This window comes from Lepisma saccharinum, chromosome 7 (genome assembly GCF_977018435.1).
Source record: "Lepisma saccharinum chromosome 7, izLepSacc3.1, whole genome shotgun sequence".
NCBI classification, from domain to species: Eukaryota; Metazoa; Arthropoda; class Insecta; order Zygentoma; family Lepismatidae; genus Lepisma; species Lepisma saccharinum.
The window spans coordinates 90,161,719-90,186,819 of NC_139235.1; the positions used below are offsets into that span (position 1 = coordinate 90,161,719).

The window sequence follows — 25,101 nt, forward strand, 5'->3', positions numbered from 1 at the left end:
TAAATTGTCTACTTTCCTGACGATTTTAAGTGTGGCCGCGGTGGCTCAGTCGGTAACGCGTCTGACTACCATGCTAAAGGCCGGTTCAAATCCGGGAACTTTTCCAACGTTGGAAGCGGCCCCGGCGCCCACCCAGCGTCGAATAACATGGGTACCTGGGGGGGGGGTAAAGGCGGTCAGGGGCGTGATGCTGATCACATCACCCCCACTCACGACCGGGTCAAGAATGTGTGCGGCGTTACCCCACACACCCTATACGCCTTCATGGCGTGGTGCTATGCACAGGGGAGCACTTTACCTTTTTTTTACCTTTATCTAGCACATCTACTTCCAAGTGAATACAAAACATTCGTGAATGTGCAGCCCATCACCACCGCCTTCGGTACGCCCCTGATGTATTTAAGGCGAACTGCAAGTCATTATTCCCTTATAAAGCCACCGCATGTGACATTTGTATAAGCAGGACTGTGTAAGAAACATTGGCAAATATACTCTTCTTTTTTAGATCGTTGCCTTCAAATATGTGAATTGTAGATAACCTGGTAAACTTCTGCTTGTTTATCATACGCGTGACAGTCCAGGGTTCATCACAGACCCTCACGTGTTTTTCTATTGCATATTTTTCTTCTTTCATCGCTTACGTCGAGTTCCCGTGGCCTGGTTTGCATAAATGGCACTGCGTGCAACGCTGAGTTTCCCTGCTGTTTAATTGATACGTCGAGTTTCCCAACACGTACATTCAATATTGACGATCTGAGGTAGGTGATTGGATTTATCAGAGTTGCTTGCGTGTGTAAAGATTTGTTCGAAAATCAATCAACTTTCCATGTTAATGGGAAAAGGTTAGCAGCATAGCAAACTGTCTAGGGAAGATATTTCAAACTCATTTAAACAAGGGATGGTACTTACGTGCAAACAGCGGTAAAAATAACAAATTCACATTGTGGAAAACATAGCGAATGGATACGGTGATTCGATATTTCGCTTATTATTATTTGGCCTGTCGGTTGTACCGAGACCACATTTAAAATCAAGGCGAGAATTAGACAAAAATCTTCCTTAAGTTTGTTTCAACAAGATCGGAAACATGGCCATTGGCATGCAGGTGTAGCGCACTATCCCTAAATATATGGGGTGGAATGTGAATCCACCTTGATTACAATGGTGACAGCCTATCGGGTAGGCCATAAATTCCTGGGTTGAAATTGAAGTAGTCACTGATATACCTGTCTTTATCTAATATTTTTAGTCGAACTGTTTGACATAAAATTGAAAATACCAAGGACACCCGGAAAGGGAGGGGATTGGCTAGCTGGAAAATGATTGTCAACCTAAAAGCATATCTTTCACAGGGCGACTCAAGATAAAATTTGCAGCCGGGAGATGGATTTTTGGCGACCCCCTCTAATTTCTACCCTGGTGCCCTCGTAATGTTACACCCTGTCCCCCCCCCTACTTTCCACCATCCTCAATAAAAAAACACCGTCTTATATGTTTACGGTTATAACGAGGAAATATAATAGCCTTATATTTTAAATATCGTATTCGTGTTATTGTTAAAGAACACGTTTATTGTATGTATGCATTTATTTAATGCATAATGATATCAAAATAACAGTATTTTTTTTAGCTCAAATTGCTGTATGGTTTTTGCAATATATTCACGTTATTCAATTATTTTTTCTCTAGACAAGTTCAACTCTTTTCTAAATAGCCATGATCAGAAATAAGATTTTGGCGCTGATCAAGGGGCACAATCTGGTTTAGCCCCCAGCAGGGGACGGCGTCCTGGACAGTCGCATGGCCCTCAAACCTTTTACTTTCACTATCATTTCAGCCACAGCGTTGCACTAACAAACTGAAGGAGTGTTTTTTTGAGAAGACAACGATGTCATGAGGAGAAATATGTCTCGTTTGACTTTATTAAAAAATACTTTGCTCTCCACACCCTGGAAAAAATCCTACACACGTTCATGAAATTCCTAACATGAAATAATGGCAATACGACAATAATGAAATAAATTAGAACATTGGAAAAATTTCAACCTACAAACATGACACCGATGTTAATACGAGATATCCATCATCCAGTATATCAGTTCATTTTCTTCATCGTTGCAATTAATACAAGAGACAGAAAAACAACGTAAAATAACTAAATCGGAAAGAAAGACAGGTGTGCACTTAACTTGTCATGCTTGCTTTGCTTGATTGATTTGCTTTATTTTACTTTGCTTTTTGTGCCACTTTTGGCTAATTTGCGAAGATGGGAATGAGTGATGATATGATGAAATTGATGAATGGAAACTCAGAAACATTCATGCCCAGGCCGGGATTCGAACCCGGGACCCCTGACATTTAACATGTCATGCAGATTTGCGTGCACTATCTCGGGGACGTCCAAAGTAGGGGTGTGCGGGACAGAATATTTTTGGTCGGGCAGGATCGGGACGGGAAATTTTTTAAATCCCGATATTCGGGACGGGAAAAATTCGCCATTTCCCGACTAAGTCGGGAAATTTTCGGGACGGGAAATGTTCATAATTTCCGGAAGCTCTGAAAATCTCGAATTCTACACATAATTTTCACCTTACGTGATTGTTCTTGAATTTCTGCAATAAAAACTAACAATTTCCAGTAAGTTCCAGACACCTGCAATGAAGAAAACGTCGAGAATTAACGAGAATTAATTTTTTAAATGGCCATTCAGTATTTCCCGACTGCTCGGGATCCGGAAAAGTCGAAAGGCAATTCAGAACAAACGAAGAGGAATGTTGTCATCAGGCATTGTCCTTCTTCATGACAATGCTCGGCCGCACACTTCAGCTGCAACACAGACGCTCCTGCAGCGTTTTCGATGGGAGGTGTTTGATCACCCACCTTACAGCCCGGACTTGGCTCCCTCAGATTTTCATCTCTTTAAGCACATGAAACGTTGGCTAGGAGGACAGAATTTTGGCACAGACAACGAGCTGCTGACCAGCTTCTTTATCAGTACCTTCACTGTCCCTGTTGCAACCTCCCGTTTAGACAGAAATCTGTGACTTTGATGTCATCATGGAAGTTCCCTCCGCATCTGTGTCAAAGGTCAACAACAGCTCCCAAGTTTTGGGAAGGGAGGGGAGTTTAATTGCTTCGGCCGGGGGTGGAATATACTGTAGGCACTGTGATTAAATATTGTGCGTTTTTTGTGTGTGATATACATATCTGTTTCATCTAAAATAGTATGGGTGTGTAAAGGATAATTTCAGTATCAGTCAATTAACACTTCAAGAGATGTTTTAAAAGATGTAGAAAAATGTAGTATTTGTGTAGTATATGATATTTATAAATGAATGAGCGCCCCCCCCCCCCCACACACACATAATTTACCTTCATTTAATACGTATTTTTTTTAAAAAATGAACTTCATTTACAAAGCCCCCCCCAATGATAACCCTAGAGCCCAACTGACGTCACACCGATGATAGATCGGAGCTCCGAACCAGGGGGTGCTCGTTGCTATGTGAAGTACGCATGCATTACGTCATCTGGGAGGATCGGGTTTGACGGTGCTCGTTGTTATGTGCAGTAAGTTTGTGCGGGGTACATTTAGCTACTAACACGTCGCAATAATCGGAACAAGCAGGTTGTTGATTTTGTAGCGTTCGATTTATTTTTATGGTATTTTTGTACTTGTAGACTGCAATCATGTCTAATTGTGCTGTAGCAAGCTATGAAAACTATAACCAGAAAACTAAAGGAACTGACATAAAATATCATAGAGTTCCAGTCGATAATTGCGTAAGTAAACAGTGGATTCATGCTTGTAGACGAAATGTAAAAAATGCAAGTGTGCACTGCCAATTATTGTGAAGAAGACTATGTGCGAGATCTAAAAGCAGAATTTCTGTATTTTTCACCAAAGAACATGCTGAAGCCAACTGCGGTGCCATCGCTAAAATTACACCCAATTACTTTAGTACCAAATAATCGAGGAAATGGTGTATTTCTCCTAAACACTTATCTTCACAATATGATTCGCTTGTAGGACGTGTTGATAAGGTTTGCAGAGATGTACGCTACGAAAGACATGCAATAAGGAGACGTGCCCTAAACAAGCTAAAGACTATGCTGCCAGAAAAGAGAAAAATATATAGACGAAGGTATATGCACAAACTGCAAGCAATGGTTCGTTGTTGGAAAACATATTCAATCGTTTACAAAGGAGAAACACACGTCTGCATAATGAAGCAAATAAATTAAAGATTACAAACAACCTCTATCAACCTGCTTTAACTGAATAAAGAAGTTCTAAATCTACAACGTAACCTAACCGACAGTACCACAAGACTTGAAAATGTGTTCAACTAGTGCGAGGTACGTAGTGAGCCTAACTGATTTGTTATGTACATTTCATGTAAGTCGGATTTATAATTATTAACAATTTCATTTAACACAGGCCGATGTTGATTGTGATTTGTATGTTCACATTATTGTGAAAAACGTTGTCGGAAATGGGCATTTCGAAGATCGCGTACTAACTTTCACGCTATTCGAAACGAAATTCACTTAGTACATCTTCAATTCGAGTTACATAGCGTTGTATGCACGATGGTAAATATTGCATGAGTGAATATTACATCTATCATTGAAATTTTTGCAACTTTGTTCAATTTTGGTATTTCACAAATATATTGTGAATAATTTTGTACCCTTGTACTCAATATAAACCAATGGATGTTACATTATTTCTTTATAGTACATTTCTGTCAAAAACACAAGATCTAAGATTAGTGTAATGCAAGTTACTTCGTTAATGTACAAATGTGTGTCGCATGTGTTGTATAACAAATGTGTTATACAACTCAGACACATATGGAAATGGAAAATCTGCGGACAAAGTCCTTTAACGAATAATGATTCGTACAGTTGCACGGTCAATGATTGTGAGTTCATGTAACTTTTCTCCTTTATTGTTTAATTAAACTAAGATATTTTCATCGATATTCTCAAAGCGTTTCATTTACCGTGTGATCATAAATCTATTTCTATATGCTTGAATTAGTAGGTTAAGACATTTAAGTTTGATGTTCCTAGTACTCATCAAGTATTTCGAGTAGGTTAAGTTAGTTAAATTAGTATTTGTACACTTTGGCTCGTCTTCTGCACGCGTGTGTATGTAAAGTTCTTAATACGAAAAACTAGAACTATGACAACGATAATTTGCAGCCAAATTTGAACCAGAGAAATTAAAAATATCTGCAAATTACAAACTGAAATTGCGTTTTCAAAGTCTAAAACTACTATCTCACAAACTATTTCGTCATTCTTCCTCCACATAAAACTTTCCAAAAAATTTTTGCATGTGGAACTTTGATCCGTACGTAAATTATTGTACAGTAAATACGGTAAATGAAATGAATATGAAGAAGGTTGGGAATTCTTTCGAATTTAGAGTAAGTTTCAAATGCAGAGTAAAATTTTATCTAGATTGTATATTGCTTCTTTCACTTGGTAATTTCAAAAATAAAGTTAGAATGGTAAAGATTGGATTTTAAGTATATCAGTATAATTTTAATACTTTCTGCTGGTATGTAAAATTTGAAATGTTCCTGGAAATGATCGCAACGTTCTGAATGAATAAGAAGAAACTATTCAGTCAGAATACTAAATATTAGGCTTTTGTACTGCGTTGTGTTAAATGTTGTAAGTAGATTATACCGGACTACTATCGGATTAAAAATTACGGATATTCAAGTTTGGACTCCAATTAAAAGTTAATCAGTAGAACCACATAAAAACGAGTTACATCAAAATTGAGCATATTCAATTCTGTGTCAATCTATAGTTACCAATTTATTTTTGATTATGTCTTCTATTTTTATCATCGTGAGAACAAAATAGGATTATTTTTTTAGTTTGGCAAACTATCGCTCTCTTTGAGATTCTATAAATAAAGAACGGGTGTTTTTTATTTATAGATTATATATTATATAATTTATTTATTTATTATCCAAACTGTAATATCCATAATTTATAATCCGATAGTACTCCTGTGACGTTCTGTGAGGCCCGTAGTACCTCGGAGGCCTCTGTCGATCTCCTTGGCGTAGTGGTTAGCACATCACGCTTCGACGCCAGGGGTCCCGGATTCGAATCCAATCGGGTAAGACATTGATTTGTCCTTAATGAGAAAATTGAGAATTTAGTAAATGTGCATGGACGTCCGCAGGATTTTTTCCTGGGAGGGGCAAGGAAGGTATTTTTTTCCAGGGGGGCAAATAAGGCACATTTTCTCCAGAAATAGTGTTGTTCCCTAAAAAAAACATTGCTTAAATTTGAATTTATGATGTTCATGCAATAATTAACACATATTATTGTGGCTAAAATGAAATTATGTGTGTGAAATACATAATTTTTGGTTGACTTCCATTTTCCAGGGGGGGGGGCATGGCCCCCCTTGCCCCCCCCCTTCCGGACGCCCATGTAAATGTGATAGTATATGTGAAAACAAATATTGATTGATTGATTTGCTTCATTTTCAGGGTTGGCAAAATTTGTGTTTTTTTTAAAAAGAACAAAACAAACTGTTTTTTTTTTGTTTAAAACATGTTTTTTTTGTTTTAAACATAGTTTTAAACATGAGTTAAAAAAACATGTTTTAAACATGTTTTAAACAAAAGAAAGTCAACCTTTCTACAGTAAATTATAGTTAAAATCGTTAAAGAAAGAATACTCATTGTTATGAGTACAGTGGCGGCAAGGACAGTTTATTTCCCTTTGGAGAGAAGGTTTACCATGCTGCAGGGTAGGGGTGTGCGGGACAGAATTTTTTTGGTCGGGATGGGAAATACTTCAAATCCCGACATTCGGGACGGGGAAAATTCTCAATTTCCCGACAAAGTCGGGTAATTTTCGGGACGGGACATGTTCGAAATTTCCCAAAGCTCTTGAAATCTTGAATTATACACGTAATTTCCATCTTAAGTGCTTGTTTTTGCACTTCTGGTACAAAAACTAACAATTTCCGATAAGTTAGAAACATTTACAATGCAGAAAATGTCAAGAATTGACGACTTTTTAAAATGACCATTCGGTATTTACCGACTGCTTGGGATCCCGAAAAGTCAGGAAGTCATTTTCCGAAGTCTGGATCGGGACGGGATTTTTTTTTCCGATTCCGGTCCCGACTTTTCGGGATTCCGCACACCTCTACTGCAGGGACAAAAGTTGGGGGTAATAGCCCCCCTTTTTCCGTCACTGCTGAAGTAGGTTAGGATTCATATTCATCTAAATTTCAAGAAACTAAATATTATAGAATTACTATCCACGTCCTGGAAAAATCAGGGTGAAATATTTCCTGCTGCCTGAACAGTTTATAGAGCAGAAAACAACCTGCAGTGTCATAATAGATTCTCCAGATCAATTATGTTACCAAAAGTAAGCACCTGCGCTTCATTCAGTTATACAAACCAATGAATCGTATCGCAAGAGAAAAAAAAAATCACGGCATTATCAAAATCACGCATTGTGTATTCAGATATTAGTTTCCAGCTTCCACCAGTCTCAAACTTACAGGACGGTAGAAAACAAGGAACTGAGAAGTTTCGATTTCTACAGTAAAGCACGCGTGTTTCTTGTCGCACAACAGTTTTGCTACCTTGTGCATACATAGCTAGTCTACCTAACCTAACAAAGTAGGCATCTTTTTTGAGGTTCCAGCAGAAAAAGAACGTGGCAGCAGACACTGCCAATAATTAACACATATTCAATGAAAAGACAGGGTTGCCAAACAAAAAAATTATCACAGACTATAAAATATCAAGTACCAAAATGTGTTTTAAACACTTCTAAAAAAAACATGTTTAAAACACATTCTTTTAAACGTTTAAAACATTTGTAAAAAAAACAAAGCCGTGTGTTTTAAACGTTTAAAACACAGTGTTTTAAACACTTTTGTTTTAAACATGCCAACCCTGTTCATTTTACTTCGCTTCTTGTGCCACTTTTGGCTAATTTGCTAAGATAGGGATGAGTGATGAAATGATGAATGAACACTCACAAACATCCATGCCCAAGCCAGGATTCGAACCCAAACCTCTGGCGTTGAAGTGCGATGTGCTAACCACTACGCCAAGGAGGCCGGCTTGTGGAAACAAAGAAAGAGATCGAAGGGGGAGGGGACTACCTCTTATGGGTTTTCCTTTCATATTTAAAAAAAGACAGAAAAGCAAAAATAAACCAAATCTGTCAATCAATTCTTTCTTTGTAACTCTTTCACTATGCAATTCTTCTTTAGCATGCAACGCTTCTTATTGAAAACATAATACGATTTATGAAATGATGAAATCTGAAATTCTAATGAGAACACAGATAACCTTCTTTGTAATATATCGATCAGGTTTCAGAAACATGAATTTTTACAATACGTTTGCATGTGCAATTTTCCCTCTTTTAAAAGTAGCATGTTTTAATTATGTTACTAATCATTAAAGGAATACCTCAATACCATCCCGAAGTATGATAGCTAATTAATATTTACCCCTCAAAGTAATGAAACACTTTCCCTCTCTGAAACTCGCATAGAAATGATAGCGGCCGTTTGCTTCGGCCAAGCCCCGAACGAACATAACCGAAGAGGCACCGAGCATAACCGATCCTCCCACATGACGTCACGCGCTCGTGCATGATCGGCAATTTTCGGATGGCGCTACCTTATATATTAAGTTACCTTGTTCCGAACATGGTCCATTTGATATGATAATTTGGCAACAGTGTTCCCTGAGCAAAGAGCAGACGACATGAAGCTGCATCGTCATCATGCGTAGCGCTTTCACAATTACTGGCTAGCTACACGAGTTTCATGACAATTCAGTGAAAACGATATTATGCGTGGTTTGAATGGCAGCTGAATTGCCTCCACCATCAAGGTAGGAAACTAGTTATGCGTACAATTGACAAGTGTACACATTTTATAACATTCCTAACCTAACGTAGGCTACATTATGTAAGCGTTATGAAACATTGTATTGTGCTTTGTTTATAAATTTAACCATCGTATTTAATATATGAAATGAGTAACAGTTTCATAGACCGGAGACACATTAAAATAGCATATTTTGTGTTTCGCATGGTTCGTACTTACCAATTGTGTATTGCGGAACATAGTTCGAGGTGCTATTATGCTTTTTACACGAAAACAAACGCAATTTTTCACATTCTGAGTGCTTTTTTTTTATTCCTTTCTTCGCTTCTGGAACACACAATATGGCGGGCACATTATTATTATTATTATTAGAAATTCTTTATTCATGGGCGAAGTTCAGCCTGTGGCTGCTCTACCACTTAACCTGCAAAATCTAGTACACTAAAACAAACAGAATACAATTACTACTATAACATAAGAATTCCATTACGTTTTCACTTCTAACTATTTCAGTAATTAACACACTAAAAAGATAAAAACAATTTTTCTCATTCACACACATCAAAATGTTCATCTTGGGTTCAAATCTGCTCATTGACTCATGTTGTGGGTATGCAGTGTTTCTACCTTCTTCACCGAAAAATACCTACTATCGTGTTCGTCACCGGTGGAAATTATACATTATGCACGGGTATCGGGTATCTGACGTATGGACCCACAAACCATTCACGGATAGCCCCATGAACCATTATGCACGATAGCTGACCGATAGCCCCACAAACTATTTCTGATAAGGTTGGGTTAGGTTTGGTTACGTTAGGCAAGCATAGTAAAAACAAAGGAGGTTGAAACACTGACAGGGGCTTACGTCATCAAACGTACGCAGCATCCGGTTGTCGTAAGGCAAGCAAATGAAAGCAATGGCAATTGTGCGTCAGTGAGATATTTATCTTGAAAAATACATGATTTCCTGGTCAAATATATTCCACGATGAAAGAAAATAACTCGACGAACATTGTAAACCTTCGAGAAACTCATTCCCGTAAGTAGTTTCTTGTGTAAAATTGAAGAAATGTGTCTCCGATGTATGAAACTGTTACCTATGAAATTTAACATATATAAACGTGTGTATGTAATAAAAAACTTCATAACCTTGCAATTAGAATTTGGGCATACTTCTGAGGGAATTGATACAAACCAAAGGAATCCTTATTTATGTATACAAACACAGAAAATAAGGTATTGAATGAAATCTGAATATATATATATATATACAGGGTGACTGGTAATTAGATGTATTACCTGAAAGGGGTTAAAGTAGAGACAATTTGCAATAAATTTGACCATATGATACCCCGTCCGAAAATTAGTAGTTTTCGAGATAATCGAATTTCAATTGTTTTTTTAAAAAATGACAATTTTCCACATAAAAAGATGAATTGAGAAAAAACTGCTCATTGTATGGAACTTATTTCAGCATTTTCTGATCGCTAACAAATAAGTGGTTCGTTGAAAAAAAAAGTTTTTCCCAAATACCAATCACATGTAAGTAACGGGTGGGTCTAAACTTACAAGTGATGATAAAAAATGCACTCTTAGTTTACTTGGCAACGTATTTATAACAAAAATGGTATGACACGAAGCGTACAAATTACTTAAATTACTTCCTTGTGACATCTCCAATCCAACAAGGTACAAATGTTGCTAACATTCACATTTGTATACAAGAAATAATACTTCATTCATCTTCATGTGAATAAAATCAATGAACAATACAATTAAAGAACATTACACGTCTTGCTCAAAGTGGGCACCTGCGTTACGAATGCAGGCACACAGGTTTTTATGGACATTTGTTCTCTTAACTCGTGATGTGATGGTGTCCTTGATGTGTTGACCAGCTGTTAAGATCCTCTCCCTGAGCTCTTCTTGCGAGTTTACCTGTGCCTTGTCATGTGGCTCCAAATGTAAAAGTCGCAAGGCTTCAAATCGGGGGATCAAGCCGGTCCGCCTCGGCCAATCCATTTCTTTGGGTAATTTTCATCCAGCCACTGTCGCACGCCCAGGCAGAAGTATGGATGGGCGTAATCAACAATCATTTTATCGAGCCATTTTTCCTGCCCCAAATCTTAAATGGCATCACTTATGAACATTTTTTGAGGAACGGGATGGCAATGTTGTTGGAGGATGTGCCTCTAGATACAAGACGTGACATGGTTTGTCAGCATGATGACTGCCCAGCTCGATCCCCCGATCGATTTGACGCCTTGCGACTTTTACATTTGGAGCCACATGACAAGACACAGGTAAACTCGCAAGAAGAGCTCAGGGAGAGGATCTTAACAGCTGGTCAACACATCAAGGACACCATCACATCACGAGTTAAGAGAACAAATGTCCGTAAAAACTTCTGTGCCTGCATTCGTAACTGAGGTGCCCACTTTGAGCAAGACGTGTAATGTTCTTTAATTGTATTGTTCATTGATTCCATTCACATGAAGATGAATGAAGTATTATTTCTTGTATACAAATATGAATGTTAGCAACATTTGTACCTTGTTGGATTGGAGATGTCACAAGGAAGTAATTTAAGTAATTTGTACGCTTCGTGTCATACCATTTTTGTTATAAATACGTTGCCAAGTAAACTAAGAGTGCATTTTTTATCATCACTTGTAAGTTTAGACCCACCCGTTACTTACATGTGATTGGTATTTGGGAAAAACTTTTTTTTTTCAACGAACCACTTATTTGTTAGCTATCAGAAAACGCTGAAATAAGTTCCATACAATGAGCAGTTTTTTCTCAATTCATCTTTTTATGTGGAAAATTGTCATTTTTTAAAAAAAACAATTGAAATTCGATTATCTCGAAAACTACTAATTTTCGTACGGCGTATCATATGGTCAAATTAATTGCAAATTGTCTCTACTTTAACCCCTTTCAGGGAATACATCTAATTACCAGTCACCCTGTATAGGCTATGTGTGTGTGTTACACACACAAATATTGGTCTCTCTGATTGACCTAGGGTAACAACTACAATTATGGAAATGAAGTTTTTAGAATTTGAAGTTCTGTGAGTTCTAAGAAAAAGCATGAACACATTATTATTTTGGTATGAATGTAGAATATAGAGAATGTCTCCAATTCTTTTCCTACTTCTTATACTTGCTAAATATGCAGTCCTGGTAACGTATCTGGAGTTAAGATTTGGGGGTCACGTGTAAAAATTATATACTTACGTCTATATATATGTTGGAAAATTATCGTTCTTGAGTACCGTAATCATTCTCCATACATAAACATAACAACCATGTTTGATGATATGAACAAGTGACGGTCAGCATTCGTTGTGCTGTCTACAGCATTGCCACACTGTTCCTTTGTTACTTGCAGAGCATTAGTTGAGAAGAGCATGTGGAATGCGGACTTTGATTAGATGTAGGTTTGGCAACGGTGTTCAAGCGTTCTTTTAGAAAAATAGCGTCTTGCGCAGTGAAGAAGCTAGTGCTACAAAACTTATATTTTGTTACAATATGTGCTCATTGGGAAAAGATTTAACTGATATCCCCACAAAACTTTTTCTGGTAAGGTTAGGGTAAGAAAGTATCTTGAATTTTGTTAATATTTGGTAGATTAACTAATTTTGGCCTTGTGATCAGTACATTATAAACGGGTAGCCGCATGAACCATGTACGGCTATTCCCACAAACCATTTCCGGTAAGGTTAGGTTAGGCAGCGTAGTTAAAATTTTGTTCATAAATCAATGCAATACACCTGTAAAAATAATAATAATAATAATCAACTTACATCAGCTTTTTTCACGATTTCCAGGCGTGACCCCCCCCCCCCTGCATTTTAACAACAGATTCGTGATTAGAAGGCCAAATTTAGTTAGTATACCAAAAATTAACGAAATTGGAGACATTCTCTATATTCTTCATTCGCTCCCTTATTTTTCTTAAATGTAGTTTGGAGCCTCCCCAATGACGCAGTTGTAGTGTCGTCGCCTTGTAATCAAGGGGTCCTGGGTTCGATACCTGGTGGAGGCACATAGTGGTTCAGATCCCACTTTAAACTGTAGGTCCAGTCCCAGTTAGCCTTACTGTGCATAAAGTGGGCTTGAAACAACCAATCAACTTAAATGTAGTTTGTTTTCTTTCAGACAGCCAGCTTGGCCCTATAACAAAAATAAACCAACAATGCCTGAAAAAAGCAGTGAATTGCTTCCAGATTTTCCTCCAGGACCTCTAGATGTATACAGGAAGCAGGCCTCATTTGACTGGAAAAAGTTAAAGCTATTTATTGAAGATGAAGAGTTGCTGAAATTTAAGGTGCGTAATATGAAATGAACAATTATTCATGCGTGTAAATATACATGTTTGTAAAATGCCTGATTAGATATATCACACAGGAAAAGGGAGACTGGAAAATAAGGTGGAGAGAGTGCAGTAGCAAGCCGAACCCAAGGTTGGAGTTGTTTTTATACTCTTTTTCTGCAAATGAAGGTAAAAAATTCAGAACTACTTGAATGGGTACTTAATAGTAAAATATAAAAATAGATCCTATATGAAAAATTCCTGGTATAAATATTATCAGATATATTTAATTTTGTGATGACTTCAGTGTGTGTTGTTAATGTTAGAACTTCCATTCCATAAGCCTAACTGTAAAAGTTATAATAACGAGAACAAAAATAGATGAAGGTAAAGATTACAAGAAAATCATGTTTGTTACATTTTATAAAAATCCAACTCATACTAATACAAGTAAAAAAAACATGTTTGAAACCACCTGCTGGTAGGTTTCCATCAATATCCAGATTATTCTTGACATTTATTGGCTAAGTTAACTACATTCCCTAGCATAATATAGAATTTCTTTCATGCCGGTGTCGTCCAGGGTAGGGAAACTAAAGACAAAATGTAAGTTTAGCAATTTGAACAATCACATTTACTTCTCTTTTCAGATAAAAGTGTGGAAGGCATTGGAGGATGATCCCCTGTTTCAGCACTCAAGCGTTACACCTTCAATGGAAGAATACAGGCGACTCACTGTGCTACGAATGTATAGATTGAAAAAGCTTGATCTACTGTCATTTGAGGAATGGTTAGCTGATATTCGGAAAGTAATTGATAGCTTTCATGTTGCATGTTTTTAGTTTAGTGTCAAGGAAACTTGAAGTAGCTTTTAGTTTTATTGTATTCACCTGCAACTACAGATCTTTTCAGTTTTTACGGCGGGCAAGGAAACTGGGGACTGGTGACTATGCTGCAGACCAACCAGACAACAGCAGTGGCACTGAGAGATACGACATGGTGGGAATAAGTACTACGTGCACCTCATTCTACAGGCTGCTATGTTTCTTATCACGCTGGATTGGTCGCTTCTACCCTCCCCATTTCCGTTGCCAGCTTGTAGAGCACCCGCTGTAAGAACTGAAAAGACTATAAAATATATTTCATTGTGTATTTAGAATCTTCAAAACAATTATCTTTGTTTAACAGTAGAATGTAAGCATTCGTGAATTCTTATACATTTTGAAACTATGAATATTGTGGTGGCACATCTATGATGAATTTTTTATTTCCCATGGCTCACTATATCAAGAATTTCTTCCCTCTTTTATCGCATGCTTATTTTCGTTTAAATGGCACTCTTTTGCAGTTAATAATGTAGAAAATGAAGTTTTTTTATGTGCTTAAAATGTTCAACGTAGTGCTAAAGTCAAAGAATGTTTTTGTAGTGCATAGTTAATATTTAACACTTCTTTACATAGTCAATTATTTTGTCTGAGCTTCGTTTTTTTTTCTCTCTCACATACGGGATGCATTAATCACTGAGTTTGTAGAGATTGCCTACTTCATGCCAAAAACTGAACAGTAGACGTTACTGTTTCACGCATTCCCCAGTCTTTAAAGACCTTCAACACAACGTAGTGACCTACAAACATCATAATCATCCTTTGCTGTTTCCTGCCTCTGGCTGGGTCAGCATAGAAGTCAAGCCTCCACTCCTCTCTTTCCACGGTATTCCAATCTTGTCCTCTTCTCCTAACATTCTCCGCATCTTGGTCTCCCCCTTGGCCTTATTTCCACTCCTTGTGCATTGTAAGCTCTTACTGGCAGTCTTTCTGCATCCATTCTCTTCATGTGTCCGAACCAACTCATCTGTGCCTGATCTATCCTGTCCTGAAGCTTCACCACACCCACTGTCCGTCAGATCTCCTCATTCTTTCTTCTAGTCTTTCCAAATATACTCCTTAAAAATTTCATCTCCACTGCCTGCATCTTACTTTTGTCTCTCTCTGTCATGGTTCAAGTCCCTGCTCCGTACGTAATTATTGGCACATAGTATGTGTTATATATTACCTTTTTGCATTTCATAGGAACATCCCTGTTCCATATTAATCTTCGAACACTTTGATATAGTCCACCACCCATTTGTCCTCTTCTGTTTCCCTCCTCATCTATTCTTCCACTTCTCTCAATTATGCTTCCTAAATATATGATATTTGTAATCCATAAACTGAATTTTTACACTGTATTACAGTGCTGAAGATGGCATTGTATTCCTACTTAACACAGGCATGGCTATCATAATCATTTAACTATTACCTTCAGAATTAGTATATAAAATTTTCAAGAATTGGTACTTTTTGAGCTTCGTAACATTACTAGAAAATATTGTTTTTACTTGGATTAAAATTTGCTGTTTATGCTCTAGTAACCTTACATGCTCATTAAAAAACAGGAAAATATATTTATTTACCCAAATTGAGAGTCCCATTTAATCTAAACATTTCGTTGTAGAAGTTAGTATTGAGTGTGTATATAGTTAGTGAGACACATTTCTTGTTATTTTCAGACCTTCGCATACAGTGTCGCATTGATCCAGTATGATGCTTCATTAGCCATCAAGTACTCCCTGAGCTTTGCGTATTATGAGAATACTGTTCAGTCCATGGGAAGTGACCGGCACTTTGATTTCATAGAGAGATCACAAAGTCTTGAGGTAACCCTTTTGCTTCAGTGCATTTGCTATTTTGGGGGAAGAGGAAAAATGCTTAGGTATATTTATGATTGATTGCTTGATTGATTGGTTTGCCTTATTTTACTTCACTTTTTGTGCCTTTTTTGGCTAATTTGCGAAGATGGGGATGAGTGATGATATGATGGATGGACACTCACAAACATCTATGCCCAGGCCAGAATTCGAATCCGGGACCCCTGGCAGCGTAGCACGATGTGCTAACCACTCCGTCACGGGGGCCGGCAGATATATATTATATAATCTGCTCTGAATCTTTACGGAAAGTAAAGTTCCAGGCCCGTAGCTAGAACTGATCTGGGGGGGGGGCTCACATGTTATCAGGGGGGCTTTGTAAACCAAGTCCATTTTTCAAAAGTTTAACAGTATTAAATGAAGGTAAATTATGTGTGTCGGTGGTCATTAAGTTAATTTAAGATATAAAACGTAGAAATATCATACAAATACTACAGTTTTTTTCTATATCTTCTAAAACATTTCTTGAAGTGTTAATGACTGCTACTGACACCATCCCTTACTACCCACTCCATACGATTTTTGATGATACAGATATTTATATCATACATGTTAAAATGTATGATATTCACTTCAATCATAGTGCTTATCGTACATTCCACCCCCGGCCGAAGCAATAAAACTTCCATTCGTTCCCAAAACTTGGGAGCTGTTTACATTTGACGCAGGTGTGGAAGGAATTTGGATGATGATGTCAAAGTCACAGATTTCTGTCAAACGAGAGGCTGCAACAGGGGCAGGGAAGGTACAGATAAAGAAGGCTCCCTATGAAGGAACTTTCTAAAGTTAAAGAATCTTCTAAACACTTGCCGCTGCTTCTTAGACTTCTGCTCTGGCTACAGGCCTGTAAAGTTCCCCATGCGCATTGCACCATGCCATGAAGGCACCTATAGCGAGGAGGTGATGTGATCAGTACCATGCTCCAGAGTTGTGCAGAGTGGTTAGCACAGAGTGCTACGATGCCAGGGATCCCGGGTTTAAATCCCAGCCTGGGCATGGACGTTCTTTGCGAGTACCCCTTCATCATCCTCATCCTCGTGATTAGCCAAAAGAGGCAGTAAAATAAATCAAATCAACCTCCACAGTTGCCCCCAGGTACTCATTAATCGAGGTGGGATGAACCCCAGAGTCGCTTTATGGAGGGACAAGGCTGGAAAAACTCGCACCTTAGATCACCCAACCCGGGTCTCCTGTATGGCAGTCACACACCCTACTGACTAGACCACTGCGGCTCCCATTTTGGGAAAGGTGGGGGAGGGAAAGAAAGTTGGGGTTGTATTATGTTTGTTCATTTGCATTATATTATAAACACATTGTATACATTCTCCATATTTAGGTGTCAATATTGTTATTTTTTAAGAAAATAACTAAGTATTTTTTTAAATTGCCCACAATTTCTTCGCAGGTTATTCCCAGCAGGAATTCAAGTTACCAGATTCACCACACTTACCACCGCATTGTTCTCTTCTGGTTGAATGTCTACCACATCTTTTTCTTGTCCTTTGCCCTACCTGTGGAGTAGAGTTCATGTTCCCAATGCAAAAGTGTTGTTTCAGAGGATCCAGCTGAAAATACTGCAGGAAGTCTGTATGCACTTTTTCAATACTCTTTCATGCACCCAACAACCAGCAATAACACATTCTTCAATAGTGTAATTAGAAGCGTCAGCCATTGTTTAGTTTATAGTATAGTATCAGGAACAGAAAGAAAAATATATGCTAATTATTATTTCATAGTGAAACTTTGTCGTCACCCTGTATGTAATCTGTTTTTCTCTGTTTTAAGTTTAGTAATTTTTCATGTGTGTTTTTCTGATTCTTGCTTAATTTGTATTGACCATACAAATTTATTATACTTATTCTTTATCCTTGTACTGAAATTTGAGTTCTATATAATCCACCAATAAAGAATAATTCTGCTTAGCACTATTCCCCAAAGACACAGAAACAGGAAATCTAAGCTGTACCACTGTTATTTTAATCTACCTAATTTCTGTTTCTAGACAACAGGGTGCTTTGCATTGACGGAAGTTGCACATGGCACAAACACGAAAGGAATGAGAACCACAGCAACGTACGAGCCTTCTTCCAAGCAGTTTGTCCTCAACACTCCAGATTTCGAAGCTGCAAAGTGCTGGGTGGGAAATTTGGGTGAGACATTTTTGGTGTTGCACCCTGTATTTCCACTCAATTTAATTTGTTGACTGTACATTCATTTTTATATCACTAAACTGTCACATATTTTCAAGCGCAATTGACAATATCGCTCAGTTCTTGTCATTCTGAATGTTGTACAGGGTAAACTTATGATTAGGGTTTTATATTGCATCAGAATCATTGTTGTACTTGCACAAGAAACAGGGCAAGAAATAAACAAGTTTCAGTTGTTCTCATTTCTTTACCTTTTTCTTTGCTTCTCGCAGCAATCTTTGAGATTTACCAGAGCTGTAGCGAGCTGCCAATTATGCTTTAGTTTCCACAAAGGTGTAAATCTGAAATAATAGTAAATGTAAATGAAATTTAGGATAATTGCAGTGAACCTCACAATATTTTGAGTATTTTCCCCGCTACTTCCTTCAGTTAAAGGAATTCTGGCTTCATTCAATACCCCACCCCCCCTCCCTGGAAGATACTGACACCCCATATAATGAGAAATTTGAAAGTACTGTTGTACATATTTTTGGATTTACTGGAAATATTTCTGCATTTTTCTGACAGTTTTAATTTTTATGACATAATACATACAAATTTTACAGTTTTATGGGACATAAAGTCCAGGGAACTACTTATGATATCTAATCTCATTCTATGCTTCTGTTTTTCACCAAAGGTAAATGCGCGACGCATGCAATTGTTTATGCAAAGCTGATAACACCAGATCGACACAACCACGGACTGCATGCATTTGTCGTGCCCGTACGTGACCCAAAGACCATGATGACCTTCCCAGGAGTCATCGCTGGAGATCTTGGGGAGAAGATAGGGATAAATGGTCTGGATAATGGGTGAGTTTTTGCACTAGAAGTGGTACAGGGTGGTCCAAATGTCTTGTTTCGCCCAGGCGGTTATCACAGTAGAACGAATTAAATTTGATCTCTGCCTTCAGGTGGTAATACCAGATTGGTAATTAATTTTCAAAAGCTGAGAGAAGTAACAATTTGATTTGGCTAAATAGAATGAAACTGATATGCGATCTTATACATTGATTGGCTAGACAAATGTATTAAGAATGCCCATGAAATTTGGTGACAAGACATTTAAATTTAAAATTACCTGGTTTCTGTTTAGAAAGTCACTAATAACCAGATGACAGATATCTAAAAAACACAGACAAAAAAAAATTGTGTGTATGTTCCTAGAATATAAAAATATGACCTAACATTTGCAAGAATATGTAAAGTGTTGTCAGTAGTAACACTTTTGTCCATATCATGTTCAGTGATATTTTAGTTTTAATTGATTTAGCTGACGGCACTTGAAACTTCTTCTCTTTAGGTTTGTGATTTTCCAGAATTACCGAATTCCTAGAGAAAATCTTTTAAATAAGACTGGAGATGTTACCCCAGAGGGAAAATATGTCAGTTCATTCAAGGACCCCAAGAAAAGATTTAGTAAGTATAAAAAAGTGCTCCCCTGTGCTTAGCACCACGCCATGAAGGCGTATAGGGGGTGTGGGGGTAACGCCCCACACTTTCTTGATCCGGTCGTGAGTGGGGGTGATGTGATCAGCATCACGCCCCTGACTGCCTTTACCCCCCAGGGTTTCCCCCAGGTACCCAATGTTATTCGACGCTTGGTGGGCTCCGGGGCCGCTTCCATCGTTAGAAAAGTTCCCGGATTTGAACCGGCCGGGGGATCGAACCCGGGACCTTGAGTATGGTAGTCAGACGCGTTACCGACTGAGCCACCGCGGAAGTATTGATATCACAATACCTAAAAACCTAAAATCTTTTTTTTTAAGCAGTTCACTTGCCCTGCTAATGATCTTGTTCGTCAAGCTCCTCAGTTAGTCATGGCTAGCACAGTGCTCGGAGTGAGGGGGATGGTATATCCCCAGCAAGCAATATTTTTTGAAAAACACCCCTCCCCCAGCTGCTTCACTGTCACCATGTTAAACCATAGGAGCATCCCCCAGCTAACCCCAAGGCTCGACCAAACATCCCCCCATCTAACATTTTCCACTTCAGGTGCTGGGTTAGGGTATTTTGTTTGTTCTTTCATCTAATTGTTATTATTATTAATCTTTATCACATTTAACCTAAGCCAGATAGCAATATTAACTAACTAACTCTCTAGCCTTCTTAAACTCGAAGGTTTATGGCTGCAGCAACACAAGCCTTCCATCTGTTCTTATCCTGGGCAATATCAATCCAATCTTTTCCATCCTTACCGATTTTCTTTAGGTCCATCTCAACATTATCCCTCGATCTTCATCTTGGCCTTCCTACAGGTGTCTTACCATCAGGTTTCCCAACAAGAATCCTGTAGTCTTCTTTACTCTCCCATTCGTGCCACATGGCCTCCTCATTGCACCTCCTCATTGGCTGAACACGTTAAGTGGTCAACTTTCAATCTGGCTACCAAATTTCTAGGTTCGAGTCCTCATCTAGGCATAGGCGTTCTATCTGAGGGGCTGTTCATCAAATTCATCTAATCGTTATCGTTGTGATTAGCCAAAAGTGCCAGAAAAGCAACGGTAAATAACAAAAAATACAAATCCAATCAACTTATGGGTTGTTTTATCACATTTCCACCAGTTTTTTTTTAAATTGCATAACTTCATGTTAACATTCTTACAAAAAATTCCAATGTATCTCTTGAAAATTATGTACATTTGGGACATCAAAACTCCAAAAATATAGAAAAGGTATGCCACGAACAGAAGGAGCATTGTTTTTATACACAAATCAAAAGTTCACAAAATTAATACACTTTCAAGTGGTTCTGGATTTATTCCCTGCTTGAAACCCCTCTGGCACCCACCCAGCATCATATAAAGTGGGTACCTGGAGGAAACTGGTGGGGAAGGTGGACAGGCACATGGTGCTGATCACATCACCCCCAACTTAAAGAAAGTTTGGAGCACCAACTCCACAGAATGCCTTCATGGCATGGTGCAAAGGACAGGGGAGCACTTTACTTTTTTTTTCTTTACTCAAAACCCAACATTATAGTGGTGACCAGGAACTGGGAAGCACTTGACAAAAAGTAGAGGGTACAGCTAGAAAGACAGATAATAGTAGTGATGGGACTCGATTCATTGAGCATTGTGCATCAAACACAATTCTTTTGAAGGAATTGGTCTACTTCCCATGGGTGGATGCTTTGTGAATATGTTGGGCCAGTTAGGTTGTCTATGGCATTTTTACACGTAGAGTGGTTTAGTTGCCTAAAGCCCCTATAACATGGAACTGGATTTCTAGTAGGAGTGCCCTAGTTGGTGCTGCACTAACTTTCTAGGTAGCAATCATGGCCGCCTGGCTGACTGCTTGACTGGTTTGGAGGAATAGGACATGTTCTAATTGCTACTTGCTTTCCTCGACTGGATTCTGTGGAACAGCCAATCAGATCAAAGTTTCGCCATGTGAAGATAATCTGTGAGTGTGCAAAGGAGCATTTTTATCTGTGGTTTCCGAGTGTTACTCCAACAATGTATAATGTATACAGCATGAAAGGCACGTTGAGTTACATCATCTATGCTGAGTGCACGGTGTTTACATTTGAAACAACTAAAATATTCTTCCATACGTGTGCAGTAAACGTTGTAAAGTATGTATTTAAGCAGCGCCATTGTTTTGTATCTAATAGCGTTTTATTCGAAACGTTATTCCTCTCGGTTGAATAGTTACCGGCTTTTAAGAATGTGAAGTGATACATCGTTTACGTCTCACGCAGCCGCCATTACAACTTCCCTGGTATGGGAACAAAAGTCTATCGACAAGTACGTTGATAAGTATCGTGTGAGGCGAAAACTAGCAAATTGGTAGACAGTCCAGCATCAACTAGGGCATACCTACTGGAAATCCAGTTCCATGTGATGCAGGCTTTAGTTTTGAGTTTCTTTTTAAGTTATGCACAGATAATCGGGATTGGACCTACAATTTAAAGTGGAATTCAAAGTACTATGTGCCTTCATTGGGTATCAAACGGAGAAGCAGTTACTTTAGTGTTTCCAAATCTATTTTCTACTCCTGTATGTGAAGAGAATGCCTTTATTACCCAACAACTGGGATTAATGACAATCACAACTTTTTGAAATGTACAGGAGCAAATATTTTCAAACTTTGGAATTGTGTTCTCAGAGATACAAAAATGATCTATCATCAAGTTTTTATCATACAGTGTTTTCCTTACCTTTCTGTACACTAAAGCCAACAGTGCAGAAGTTTGATCGAGTAATTTTTAAGGGAATGATTGTTTTTATTTATTTTTCAGGTGCTTCCCTTGGGAGTTTGTCATCTGGGCGAGTTTCGATCATTGGTTTGTGTGTAGGAAACATATGCAAAGCTGTTCCAATAGCTGTTCGTTATTCTGCTGTTCGCAAGCAGTTCGGTCGAAAAGAAGATGAGGAACTTCCTGTTTTGGAATATCAATTGCAGGTAAAGTTTTTTGTCTGGATAACCAACCAACAAGTAATAAATTCACTCATTTTTAATCTAGAAGTAGCCTTATTAACAATATAAAGGCATAATTATGTAGACATATTTCTGGTAAATCAAAATTAAGTTTTTGTAAGAAAAAACTGAACTTTAGATTAAAATTTTAAGTAACATTTTGATTTTACAGCGGTGAATAAAATCTCAAATTTGATTTAGAAACTTCATAGAGGAGGCAAAGGCCCAGAGTTCGAAATTTTCCATAAGTATGCAAAATTTCCAAACGCTGTAATTTAATTTTTTTTTATTCTCAAAGTTGCGGCACAGGCATTATATATCCTCATAAGAGTGGTTTTTTGTCGTGCTTCCCTCAAAATTTGGTCCATGCAGCATCCATAGGACTGACGCTAGATGAAAAATTCCAGAAATTGTTCCGTAAGCTGGCAACGCTGCTGCTTTGTACAATGTTATATATATATATATATATATATATATATATATATATATATATATATATATATTAGCCAATTAAGTATCAATCTGATTTCAATAAAATTTTGCATGTTTGTAGAAATGTACCACTGCTACATATTACATTCTTTTGCATTCGCTTTTTCTATGGAGGGGGCACCAAATGAGTTTTGCGGATGAGTGAAATATTTGATCTCAGTTTAATAATAACTGTTTTTATTCATATATAATAGAGCTGATAAATGTGAATCGAAAGATTTATTTTAATGCTTGTATTTTGTACTTCATAGCAATGGAGATTGTTTCCATATGTGGCTGCAGCATTTGCTCAGAAGGTGTTTGCTGATTTCTTTGCACAATCTCTAATAGACTTCCATGTGGCTACTGTGGTCAGGGAAGATAAGAAAGACATGGTAAGCCAGAGTGTAAATTTAGTAATAGCTTTAATTAATTTATGTACAATGGAAGTTGTTTTTTTTCCCCCTATGGAAATCAAAATCACATTATCCTAGAAAAAGATTTGATATACTTTCCAAGCTTATTTGAAAATGATATATCAAATGCATGTTTTTTTTTTTTAAACAAACTAACATGGCATATATTTTAGAAAAAATTCCAAACTTTTTGTGCTTTCTTTCCCGAACTTTCATTATTACTTTCCATTTAAAAGAACTGCCCACAGGATTAAAAATCTGAATTTAAATTCCTTATCAGACTGTTGCTGTAAAAAAAAGTGCAGATATATTAGAAGTATAAGTAGTGAGTGATAATAATATAATTTTCAATTTTAAAAAAATCCATTTGCTGAATGTTCCAACACAACAAAAGTGTCATTTTTTATTGGTGAAACATTCAATGCAACTTTGCCCACATATAAAGGTACTTCAATATGCTTATATCGGCCGATATTGATATTGGCACACTGTCTTATTGTAGAAAATTGATGTAAAATAACCATAATTTCCATCCATAAATGCTTACAGCCAACATATGTTATTGATCAGGACCCATTATGATAAATAAATGAAATATAAAGTGTTTACTTTTATCTCACAGTTCTGAAGAGAGTTTATTTTTTTCTGGCTCATAAAAATTATCCTGACTGTACTTAGTGGGAAATTTTTGTATTTATACTATTGTGCTGTTTTGGAACCATGCAGATTGAATGTGTAATGTAGGAAAATTTTAAATCTGTGAAATGTAAAATTAGTTCCACTGTATATACATTTCGAATGGAACAGATTAATCAATTCTCTATTGGTATCTGCCAATATAAGCCCCGCGACAGGTTAAGTTTGCAGCAGGTTTTATGTATGAATCCACTCTAGAGCGGCACTCAGCATCCCCGTGCCAGTCTCACCTTAACCGCTGAGCTGTTCATATCACAGACAGTGAGAAAATCCGCAGTATTGCAGCGGAACTATTTTCTGCGTGCACGTTTGGGTCTTTATATGCGAAACATTGCTGCAGGCTTAGGTGTATCATTGTGTCAGTTTATGGGGAATTTTGCTATAATTTTATCACTGCAATATATTTATAAATAGCCTGCAATTTAATGTAAAATTATCCTGGTTTTTGTGAAGCTAATGTGTAAAATGCAGTTTTTGTAAGGATGAATAGTTATTAATGAGGTAAATGACCATAAAAATATTGCTTAATATAATATTCATTATATATTTTATGGGCACAAGATATAAGTCAGTCTTTAAATAATTTGAAAAATACTATCAGGAGATGGATAAAAGGATTACAAATTGGTAAGTGATAAAAAAATGTGCATTACATGTAATTTTTTCATGTTCTTCAATTATTTTCTCTTGTTCAGGGTGAAATGGGAGCTGAAATCCATGGACTGTCATCAGCTGGAAAGCCAGTGGTTGCGTGGACTGCAAGAAATGCAATTCAAGAGTGTCGGGAGGCTTGCGGAGGCCATGGCTTTTTAAAAGGTATCATTACTTTTCAATTTGTTTCAAGTTGTTATCCCCTGTAAAACATTATGCTCCTTTTATCATGATCTTGATACATTTGTGAAAAATGTCAAATGCTGTTGGTGGTTCA

At 37.5% G+C, this 25,101-nt stretch overlaps 1 protein-coding gene across 2 annotated transcripts in view; it reads left to right on the forward strand.

The window, feature by feature from the left end:
* The first annotated feature begins 646 nt into the window (after nt 1–646).
* Nucleotides 647–25,101, forward strand: part of LOC145990004 (peroxisomal acyl-coenzyme A oxidase 3-like) — a 38,469-nt gene continuing 14,014 nt past the window's right edge. Inside the window, exons 1-10 of one of the 2 annotated variants that reach the window (XM_083125588.1) lie at nt 647–758; nt 13,078–13,246; nt 13,882–14,040; nt 15,780–15,926; nt 17,980–18,127; nt 18,807–18,981; nt 19,472–19,587; nt 22,412–22,575; nt 23,334–23,456; nt 24,869–24,989. In XM_083125588.1, coding sequence (XP_082981714.1) covers nt 13,115–13,246; nt 13,882–14,040; nt 15,780–15,926; nt 17,980–18,127; nt 18,807–18,981; nt 19,472–19,587; nt 22,412–22,575; nt 23,334–23,456; nt 24,869–24,989 — 1,285 coding nt within the window. In that variant the 5' untranslated portion in view covers nt 647–758; nt 13,078–13,114. Of the gene's footprint in view, nt 759–8,774; nt 8,913–13,077; nt 13,247–13,881; nt 14,041–15,779; nt 15,927–17,979; nt 18,128–18,806; nt 18,982–19,471; nt 19,588–22,411; nt 22,576–23,333; nt 23,457–24,868; nt 24,990–25,101 lie in introns of those variants that run through there. The other variant, XM_083125587.1, reaches the window with a different exon arrangement.